The sequence below is a fragment of the Dermatophagoides farinae genome, chromosome 1 (assembly GCF_024713945.1).
Source record: "Dermatophagoides farinae isolate YC_2012a chromosome 1, ASM2471394v1, whole genome shotgun sequence".
NCBI classification, from domain to species: Eukaryota; Metazoa; Arthropoda; class Arachnida; order Sarcoptiformes; family Pyroglyphidae; genus Dermatophagoides; species Dermatophagoides farinae.
Window position 1 is genome coordinate 6540355 of NC_134677.1, and position 11593 is coordinate 6551947.

The 11593-nt window shown below is 30.0% G+C and overlaps 3 protein-coding genes across 5 annotated transcripts; all 3 read right to left on the reverse strand.

Moving 5' to 3' along the window:
* Positions 1-6103: 6103 nt before the first annotated feature.
* On the reverse strand, positions 6104-7822 carry Rbbp5 (retinoblastoma binding protein 5). Of its 2 annotated transcripts, XM_047054641.2 has the most exons (3): positions 7390-7822; positions 6513-7329; positions 6104-6450 (listed from the first exon to the last, which is right to left on the reverse strand). In XM_047054641.2, exons 1-3 carry the CDS (start codon positions 7820-7822, stop codon positions 6228-6230), a joined length of 1473 nt encoding a protein of 490 aa, XP_046910597.1. In that variant the 3' UTR covers positions 6104-6227. The 2 variants fall into 2 exon arrangements, with proteins under 2 accessions (XP_046910597.1, XP_075588109.1); XM_075731994.1 differs by having other exon boundaries at positions 6513-7822.
* A 61-nt stretch (positions 7823-7883) lies between these two features.
* On the reverse strand, positions 7884-9626 carry Wwox (WW domain-containing oxidoreductase). Its single transcript, XM_047054644.2, has 8 exons — positions 9514-9626; positions 9414-9458; positions 9232-9357; positions 8876-9173; positions 8725-8813; positions 8449-8673; positions 8180-8387; positions 7884-8117 (listed from the first exon to the last, which is right to left on the reverse strand). The coding sequence occupies exons 1-8, from the start codon at positions 9561-9563 to the stop codon at positions 7929-7931; spliced, it is 1230 nt and encodes a 409-aa protein (XP_046910600.2). The 5' UTR covers positions 9564-9626; the 3' UTR covers positions 7884-7928.
* A 24-nt stretch (positions 9627-9650) lies between these two features.
* Positions 9651-11587, reverse strand: pasi1 (septate junction component pasiflora 1). Of its 2 annotated transcripts, XM_047054648.2 has the most exons (4): positions 11524-11587; positions 10180-11388; positions 10009-10110; positions 9651-9946 (listed from the first exon to the last, which is right to left on the reverse strand). In XM_047054648.2, exons 2-4 carry the CDS (start codon positions 10456-10458, stop codon positions 9812-9814), a joined length of 516 nt encoding a protein of 171 aa, XP_046910604.1. In that variant the 5' UTR covers positions 10459-11388; positions 11524-11587; the 3' UTR covers positions 9651-9811. The 2 variants fall into 2 exon arrangements, with proteins under 2 accessions (XP_046910604.1, XP_046910603.1); XM_047054647.2 differs by lacking the exon at positions 11524-11587 and having other exon boundaries at positions 10180-11463.
* Between the last annotated feature and the right edge of the window lie 6 nt (positions 11588-11593).

Sequence of the window (11593 nt, forward strand, 5' to 3'; positions counted from 1 at the left end):
TCGAATGAACAAAAAAAAATATAAAAAAAATTGAAGGCCCAAGACTGAGAATACAGGAAAAAAATATCCAAGAATGAATGAATGAAGAACAAAAAAAAACAATAGGAAAGAAAAACATGTGAGCGAGTGATGAAAAAAATTGCTAGATCATCACATATTGAAATTGGCTTGTTTTTAAAGCTCGATGGTTCCAATGCAAGCATATCGCACACACACACACACACACACGAGGGCTACATAGATAGATAGATAAATAGATAGCTATGCCAGTTTGTCCGATTGAATTTGAGTGTTCAAAGACCGTGCAAGTCCATCCAAGAATCGTATCATTTTTACTATTTTTGGGGTTTTGATTACGATCAATTAGATGTAAGTTGTTCATTCAATATTGGTGATGGTTTGGATTTTTAGTTTGGAAAATGAAATCGATATAATCACAGCTATCGACATTTGGTTGGTGTAAAAAAAAAAAATTTTTTTTTGTTTAAACAAACCAATAACAATATTGTGTATTAAAAGGATTGAAAATTAGAGCTAAACAAAAAAAAATTTGTTAGTGAATATTCGTTCTTTGTTTTTCTATATCGGTAAAATGAAATGAATTGTGGCTTTAAGCTTTTGATCCTAATTATTTTCTACACATTCAAATTAATGCATGTAAGCAGACACACACACACACACTCAACAAAGATAAAGATAGAAGAGGAAATAAATGATGATCATCATTAGGTTTATTAGTAAAACTAATTTTCATTGGTTTAGTATTCACAAAATCGGCGTTGATCACAGAATCAAATGTGTATTGATATTATTATTTTATACAGAAAATAATGATAATAGAATTAATTTCCAAACACAGATAAAACCACTGTTAATGAACGATAAACTTGTTTGTCTGTATTTACCGCAATATGTTTATGAGTATAATACACACTTTTTTTCCAAAAAAAAAGCTATGCTAATGAGAAAATTCTCTTTTTTTCTTTCCAATGAACGTCTTATATATATAATAATAATAACGGGAAAAAAACCACAAAAAAATTACCACCAGAAAACAAATCCAGACCATTTTCATCAACTGTCAAATCGATTTTTGTTATGTAATGCAATATTATTTACCCATGAGAGCCGTGAAAAAAATACACATGAAAAAACGACAACTACAACGATAAAGACGACATGCATTTTATACGAGATGTATTTTTTTCTGAATTTTTCATGAAATATACGGAAAAATACCCTGAAAAATACTACTAACAATACGGCAAATTATTACGGTACACAGACACATACACACTAAATATAACTTTTCGACGATTAAATTAGTTTGCTTTGCCAGTTTTCTTATTCATTCTTCAGGGTCGTTGTCGTCAACCAAAAAAAAAAAAAAAAAAAAACAACAACAACAACAACAATTGTGTATTCATTTACTGCCGTATTATTATTATCATTATTATTATAAATGTTCGTGTATGGCGTGGTGGTGTTCAGTAAAAAAAAAATACATCAAATAAAAAATGAAAATCTCTTGACGACAAAAAAAAACCGATCCTGATTCCCAAGCGAATGGTCGATTCTGGTTCACCTAGTCATTTGTATGTGTGTGTGTGTGTGTTTATGTGTTTAATTTATCTGCACGTCAATCATCGAAAACAAGCATTTGACTATATATATATTGTTATATAATCAACTATTATATCAACAATAATAATAAACAACCAAAAAAAAAAATGAATGAATGAATCTCCCATTAATTCATAGCTATAAGCTACAAATAACTATATGATGATCAAGGATCAATTATAATGATGATGATGATGATGATGATGACAACAAACCGTCAACTGATCTAACCACACACACACACACACAAAATGGACAATTAAATGGCAAGAGAATTGATTGTTTGGCTTTTTTTTATAAACAACGAATATTATTATCACTAATTATGTCTAACTTCTATTTTCTTATCATTTAGCCTACGCCTTATTATTATAATCATTATTATGTGATGAAAATAATAGAGCATAATGGTGGAAAAATTAATATTTTTTTTTTATCATGAAAAAAATATATGATTATCAATCATCATTGTGAAATTTGAACAGTCATTCAAATTCTGGGTAAAATTCCACATATAAAAGTATTCTATACTTTGATTATCATTAAAACAAAAGAAATTTCATATGTTTTTGAAAATTTTTATCCATAAAGACGATTCCAATGCCTGATCGAATATTTTTTTTTTTTTTTGGCAACCAGATTAAATGACAGTAACAGCAAAAAAAAAAAAAAAAAAATAGAAGAAAAAAAAATTTGTCACTTATGATCGACCCTATGCTACATGATTCTTCAACTGATAGTCAAATCACGTATTTATTGGTGAGAACAATCCACACATTTATGATAACCACCAAATATAGAAACATATTTTATTTTTTTTTTTGGTGGTTAAATTAAAATTGGTGTAAATTACTTACAATAAAAATAAAAACAACTTGGAAATGTACCATATGATACAATCTGTTTCATGAAATAAAATGAAGACGAACTGCAAAATCTGAAATGGGAAACCATATTACGAAAAATAACAAACAAACTGGCGGTTGGGGGGGAAAAAAGAAAAAAAATATTCATTCATTCAACTATTGAATCGAGCGTATATATTTCGATTCACGGTTTTTGTTACCATTTCCATTGTTGGTGCTTGCTGTTATTTGTTAATGTTAATCCCGGTCGAAAATTAATCTCTCTCTATTCTTGTTTTTAAATGTGTCTAATAGACACACACACGTACGCATACGGTTACAATTCCAACATATAGAATTGATTCATTGAAATAAAAGAATTGTTGTATTGTATCAGAATAATAAAAAAAAAAATTTCGATGTCACATCGGTTTTATATTTATTTTTTTCTATGTATGTATGTGTGCACGCCGGGTCCATAGTTTTAATTCGCATAATTTTTCAAGAGTAATCCAATCTGGTTGGAATTGGACAAATGATCTTCACATCCATTTATTAATAATAATAATGGTACCATTGGTGTCAAATGTTTGGTGTTGGTACATTGTTGGAAAGAAATTTTTCATTGTAAATAATATAACAACAGTAAATCATATATATATCCTAATGACATGACTAGCAAAATCTTGGATTTTTTTTCTGTTAGTTCAAAAAAGAAAAAAAATAGACTTCGATTTTTTTTATATTTGAACAATTGTTTGGAAATAAAAATAAAAAAAATACAAAAATATATTGACTATTGTGGTATATTTTTTTTCCTCAATTCTCTAAAACAAAACGAATCAATAACCAGGATGATGAATAATGTCATTCGATGTGACAGTCACCCACCCACCACCAACACAACTACCACCATTTGATTCATAATCATCTTAATAGTGTGATGTTAAATGAACCAAATGATTTTTTCAGAATGAAAAAAAAAATAAATAAAATTCATAACGACAAACAAGATCAGTAGCTCGAAATAAAAACTAAGAATTAACCACACACGATTTTGATTCATTATAATCAAACTATTATGGTAAGGAATTGAAGAAAAAACGTGAATACAATTGTTTGTTGTTTTTTCCAGTTTTATGAATGAACAGATTTATAACAAATTCAGTAGGATTCTTTATAACATCCTCTTCAAACCATCAACACCAATACCGAAAACATTAAACATTAAATGAGAAACAAACAGACAGACAGACAAATGATTTTCTTTGTATTATATCCATCTCAAAAAGAAGTTCATGCAAATGTGTCGAACCATCATCATCATCATAAGGATGTTTATTGGTGATGATGATGATGATATACAACAACAAATTGAAAATAGACATAAATATACGAAATTATATTGATTCACTTCCGACATTTACTATTCCGGCTAGATTCAAAAACATTTAAATGAAATGAATTTATAAATTTTAAAAGAATTGCGAATTCAGTTTATGTGTGTGTGTGTGTGAGTGTGTGATTAATAATCATCATCTAGCGTTATATTTGGTATAGAATTCGAAATGTTTTGCCATATACAAAAAAAATCGGCACCGTACCGGAACGTGAAAAGAAAAAGAAAAAAAAACTAAACTTTTAAATGTAAAGATTTTCAGCGTACACAGAAAAATTGTTTCGCTAAAAATTCAATTGAATCGATTCACAGTATACACATTGAAAACATACATCGTGAATCTAATCGTTGTCGAACAACCAATAATCCAATATATCTACTTGAATCAACAACATAATAATAATGATGATTGAGTATACTAACATAGTTGGGCAAAACTTTCAAACAGAATTTGATGCACATACATTACCCTTTTTTCAGAAATCATTCTTGCGGAATTGAGGGTCATACGTGCCCATAACATAATATGAATTAGGTGAGAGAGAAAAAAAGAATGAAAATCTGATCCATTATGTCAATAAATATTCAACTAAATATTAGAATTTCAATTGAATATTAAAATTCCTTTTTTTTCTGTTGAGCAAAACACAATTGTGTAAATTGTGTTGATGAAATAATAATAAAAATATGAATTTTATTGATAATTTTTCAAGCAAACACAATGTGTGTGTACATTATTCAGTGAATTTTTTTCTCAAATTCCATTTATTTAGTATATAGAATCACGAATACAAAAATACTTGTTATTTTTTATGTAAATATCAATGGAAATCAGTATTCAACAATTTAATCACTTCAAACCACAAATTAGTTTGGTTAGTCAATGTTTAGTCAATGTTGAGGTTCGTTTATAAAAAAAAAATAATAATAACAATAACAACCAAAACAACCATGACATTATAATAAAAAAAATATGAGTCTTTCTTTTCATTTTCAAATGAAACACGCGTTCGTAATTTCAAATGTTGTAATAAAACAAAAAAAAAACAAAGATGAGTCGTCCAAATTCAGAATGCCTCATATATGTAAATTATTGTGATTGCATAATAGAGATAAAAAAACTTTGTCATTTCGTATGTAACATCAACAAGGGAGCGATCATAAATGAAAATGACACGACTAAAAAAAAACTCTCATTGGTGCTGTTGTTTTGATGTGGATTAATAATAATAATAAAAAAAATGTTAAGATTCACTATGCACAAGTATGTTTTTTTTTTAATTCTAGATCAGAAAACGGGCGACAAATTCTCTTGTGCAATGGCAAATTTTCTTTCAAAATTAGATTATCATTGATTGATACTAATGAAATTTGTTGTATTTCATGAACATTGATGATGATGGTCATGATGACAATTTTTGATGATGTATATGTGCTCATTTTATGTATTTCCATCAACTTATCATCAATGATTATTCACAATCACCATTGAAGCGTAAGACATTCTATTCGAATGGTTTATTCGATTATATTCACTTAATATGAATTTGTTCATAATTGTTTGTAGATGATCATCATCATCATTATCATCAGTGAATGAACAAAAATTTCTTTGTATATCAATATCATTAGCTCTAATGGATCGACAACAAATAAAAAGAAATCGATGCACATATCAATATCATTAGCTCTAATGGATCGACAACAAATAAAAAGAAATTGATGCACATGATGACATTAGAAAGAAAAAAATTCATTTCGGAATTCAAATGAGAAATCGGAAAATGTATCGGACACACCATACACGATGCACAATTCTGTAACAATAGATTAATTAGTACTTGATTCTAGTGATGTGTGAATGGACACACACATTAACAAACACATATACATAGTTTGTAATGAACTGGGATTCACTCTCTCTCTCTCTCTCTCTCTCGAGACAATGACAATGTATGTCCATCCAACTATTAATCGCAACCAAGAACATTTAAATTAATGATGATGATGCTCTCATAACTACTGCAACAGTATAGTGTTGCAAATTTTATTTTGCTCTTTTATAGTAGAACTCATGATGTAAACTTCATTGGGTGTTAATTGTTAATCGATAATCAGCATCATTTGTCGTGACCTTTTTTCGCTATGTTATCTTGCAAATATACACACATTTTACAATGATAATTGAAATGAACGCAAATTAATCATCCTTGATTGATTTTTTTTTTGATCAGAATTTTTTTTTTAATTTTATTATTCAATGTTTTATACGTGAATTAATGTTTATATGAATACGTTCATTTAGATACAAAAGTTATGTAATGATAAGTGTTTCTAACAATTTTTCGTGATTATTTGGTTCAAATTTGAACTGTACAGACATTATTACGATCAATGTTTGAAACATCAGAACGAGTCATCGTTTGTCGCCTATGTTCTCGATGATTATTCTCAATATTCGAAACATTGGAAAGCACTGTTTCATCGAAAAAGTTTTCTTCGCCCGCATCTAATTCCACATTCTCCATATCAACTGAGATGGGAAAATATACCAATGCATCACGATCTTCTTGTTCTTCATCACTAATTAAAGTTAAAAATTGAAATGTAAACTTTTTTATTTGATTTTCTAATAAAAAACATACCTGCTAAGGAATACATCATTACTGTGTGGAGTGACAACATCGATTACGGCATCTTCTTCGTCTGTGGCACCCATATCTTTGTTAGGATCTTCTTTATCTTCATCATAATCATCGAATTCGGATTCTTTTTCTTCGTATTCAATGTTTTCTTCTAATTCTTTGAAATCGGGAGCAAATGCAGACCAGTTTTCAATTTGAGCTTGAGACCAAATAGATACAACTCCACTTGCAATGGAAACAATTACCGGTCGTATTGGATGCCATATTACATCGCAGACAACTTCTCCTTTAGTGCCATGTAAAATCTTCAATAGAGTTCCGACATTACGTTCCCAAATGTACAAAGAATTTTGCCGAGAAGAACCGGCACAAATGTAATCAGACTCGGTTCCACCGGAAAAACAACATTTCTTCCAGGTTGTCCTATTAACTAAGTCCTGTAATTTTTGAATAGGCTCTGGATCAAGTTTTGAATCATTTCCCGCCACAATATTATTTCCTTTACGGCTTTTGGTATTAGCTGGGTCATTAGCAAGTATAATAGCTGAATCGTAAACTCGAATGATTCGATCGGCACTATTGACCAAAAAGATGTTTTTATTTTTAGGCGCGAACTCTATTTGTTTGATTGCAGTATTGGAAACTCTGAAGGATGTGACGACAGAAAAATTGATGCTACCCTTTTCCAAACGAATTACTTGTATTCGACCTTTGGTGTTGCCAGAAAACACGTATTCACCTCTTCGATCAAATGAAGAAACTACATCGAATTCGGATTCTTCATCATGAGGTATTTTTGAATGGGCGATTGATTTTGCTAAAAAATGAACAAAATGTTTAAGTAAATTCATAATTTTGATGATAAAATAATTAATACCTGTACCGTCTGGCGAAATTTGATATTGAACCAAATGAGATGGTTGCTTCATTGAATGTATGAGGAGAATATGATGATTTCGTGGAGAAAACTGGACAGATGAAACACAAGTGTTGAGATGCCATCTAATGATTGGTTGAGATTTTAAAACATCCCAAACGTAAACATAACAATCGTTGGAAGAAGTTGCTAATAGTTTCCCGTTTCGAGACCAAGATAATGAAGTAACCGGTAAAACGTGTGCTGTAATCATTTTGGCCACACCGCGAGTCAAAAAATCCCAGATGAAAACAAGGCCATCGTTACAACCTACAGCCAACACGGAACCTCTTCGGTTAAAAGCAACACTTGTAGCTGTTGCAAAACAATCAAGAACACCGTCAAATTCTTCTGGATAATTTTGTCCAAATTGTTCAAGCAATTCAAGATTCATGATTGGTGAATTTATATATTGAAATTAAAATTCTTCAAATCAATTCAACCAAAATGAATCGTGTTGAAGAAAATTTATTACTATCGATTGTACACTATCGATATTTTCATTTAGATTCAAAATTCATTGCAAAATCAATCATTCTATTACTTTTATCGGCTAATAAATCAGCTAATTCCGAATCTTGAGCCTTTTCTGATGGTTCACATTCTTGGCAATTATTGAAATAAAGACCACCAATATCTCTAATTTCATCTGTAACAGCACAGAATATTACTGTTGAAGCTCCTTGGTTCTTTGAATTTAAAAAAAAACGATTTTGAACTCGAATGAATTTGATCGAATTTTATATCTTACCGCAGATTTGGTGAAAGGACTGAACAGAAAATATAATACACGTAACAGCCACCAATATCGTTGAAGATTTGTGTAAACCAGATTTCCCGGATGACAACTTACAACGGTTACATTATGCTTGCATAAACGTCTATGTAAATACTGAGCTGTCAAAATGTTGCACAATTTTGAATCGTTATATGCCATGAAAGATATGAAATTAGACGGACTATAAGAATAAGAAAATTTAATTGATGAAATCGAAAAAATATTGAATGAAATTTTCTTGCCTCCAATCTTGGTCAACATTTTCTTTATTCAGCGTACTAAATCGATGACTCTCAGATGAAACAAAAACAATCCTCGTGGAAGATTGAATTAATTTTTTTTCTAACAAACGAACCATGTAAAAATGCCCAAGATGATTAACCTGGAATGTTGTTTCAATACCATTTTCAGTCAAAGTGTAAGGCAATTCATTAACTGCAGCATTCAAAATAAGAATATCCAATTTCCTAAATATAAACATTCACTGTTAAGTTGATCGATTGATTTTTGATACATACAGGTTCATTTTTGAAAAAAGATCGCAGCATTGTTTGACACTTGAAAAGCTAGATAGATCACATTTGAGAAAAGTCAATTTAGCTTCTTCCTATTTATAATAATAAAAAAATTAAATTCAAATTATCGAATTTAAAAAATTGAGACAATTACTTTACATGAGCGAATTTTATCGATAGCTTGATGAGCTTTTGATGAATCGCGACAGGCCATGATTACATGTGCTCCATGCAATGCTAAAGATTTAGCTGTTTCAAAACCAATACCACTATTGGCACCAGTTACAATGGCAATTTCACCAGAAAGATCGGCTTTTTCCAATACATCTTCAGTAGTACTATTAGGTCCCAATTCTTTATTTCTTGCCATAGCTGGAATGCCTCGATAATCCATAACCTCAAATGCCGATCCTAATCGAGGATCAGTATAAGTGGCTTGATGAGTGTTGATACTTTTTTTTGAAATTAAATTATGAAATTTATTTATCAAATACATTGAATTTAATTTACTTGTAATAGAGAACATGATTTCCATCATCATCGAATTTGCGTTGCCAACCTTCCGGTAGTTTTCCACTCACAGCTTTCTTTTTGCCACTTATCGGATGGTTCCATTGTGTAGTTTTGGTTTTATTGCTATTTAGATGATGGTCATATATTACATAAAATTTTAAAGTCATATTAAATCTTACTTTAGATAGTAAACACGATTGGTGAGCGAAACTTTTTGCTCCCACCTGATCAAAGATAATGATGAGAAATTATATTATCAATAAATAACAAAACATCTACCCTTGTGGCAAGTCATCTTCACTATCACTGTCTGGAAGTAGTGAATTCATGATTGAATATAAAATTCTGTAAATACAAATTCAGATCAAACATTCAGCATTCCATTCTATATCCACCCAATATGGCTAGACTAGGTATTTTGTTTTGAAAAGAATTTATTCGAAAATCAGATGTAAAAATAATGTTGAGTATAAATTAAATAAAATAAAATTAGTGTTTGTATAAAAAAATGGCGCCGAAATGATTAGAGGTAATAATGGAATCAAAATATTAAATGAATGGACATGATTATTTTTTTTTAGTTGTATATTTCGATAAAATTAGGTTCCTGAAGTTTTTTGATATAATAATACAATGACAGGATAATGGTATATAAATAGGAATGATATCCAACAACGGCCCAAATAATGATGAATGCAAATAATGACCATTCCTGTTTGCAATAAAAAAAATGAAATGTAATTAGTATTGGCGTAAAAAACTAATGTAACTAACATTATGATAGTAACGATAAAGTAGAAATGAGCCAAATGAAGCTAAAAATAGAATCTCGAATAACGAAAAATAAAGCCATGGAAGAAAGAAGAAACGTGTCTCCTAAGGAATGAAATTTTATTTAGAAAATCATTTTCATTTCTATTTTTTCTCATACAAATGATTAATTACCGTGTGAATTGCATGAATCAATCCAATCGAACAGAATATCAGATAGAAAATGCAATAAGCGATGAATAGGAATGCCAAAATATTAGTATCTTTACGGCTAAATTCGAAGAATGGTGAAAAAAATGCATCGGATTGGCCTCCCATCAGTAAATAGATGCCATAGAATAAGAACAAGATATGTATCGTTGCCGTATAATATGTAATTAATTTGGATCCTTTTTCAAGAGCAAGATATCCAGAATTGAGCGTAAAACAAGGTGCCCAACACCGTTTTAACATTGTTGGTTGATGTTGTAGTAATCAACAAATCGATATGATCAAAAAAATATTGCCACTATTCAAATTTACACTTTGTTCGTGCGAAATAACAATTTAAAACTTGAATAAAAGTTTAAAAAAGTTGATGGATCGATCTGATCGATGATTTATATGATAAAATAATCAAATGAATAAACACAATTGTTGCATAAAAGATCATGGTTCTAGCTATGAAAATCAAAAAAGTTTTCACATTTCACCCTGTGCTATTGGACATTTGCAATAAAAGTTTACCAAAGGGTATCGTATAAGCCTTATGTGTGTTTGTGTATTTGTATTTGTATTTGTTGTTGTTGTTGTTGTCGTCGTGGATTGGCCTCGCGCTCTCGCTACCATGGAAATAATAATAGCTAAAATGGGTTGCCCCACGAATCGAAAGAGAACAAGTTTCGGTAGATGCCTGTGCGTGTGTTTGTGAAGAATGGGGAAAAAATCAAAAATTCAACTAAAAGTAAAGGCGAGGCACATTCAATGATATTTCAATGCAATTTTCCATCGAATATTTGGCATTGAGAAATACATGAGATTGAACGCGCGAATCTTCGATAACCGGCTCAAAAATATTCATACTTCTGTGACGATGATCACGTAATACACAATTTAAACATATCATATACACACAAAAGCACCGAGACATTATGACCAAAAAGACATTTTGAACAATAGAAATAATAAAAATAAAATACATTGGAATTTTATTCCTTTTTTACATTTAAAAATTGGTATTTTAAAAGAAAAATTGGCCTGTCATTTTCAGAGAAAAAAACTTGTAGCGTTTGCTATTGAATTCTGGTAATTCAATCAACCTGATGAAATAGGCAACATTCTGTCTTGGGCGTCATATATCTCATGGATTCACGTCACATGAATGCTATGATAAGAAAAAAGATTCTGTAAAAGAGAATGAATGGAAAAAAATAAAAATCAAAAAATAAACTATGCGATCAAGGCAATGTCTATGTTGTGATTTTTTTTGTACTTGTATTTGAAATATAGAATTTCTCATGGACTATACCAACGACATACAGAAAGTGATGGCAAACATAAATTTGCGCATGAGAATATTCCGTTAGGAAATAGATTGGAGGAGCTTTTA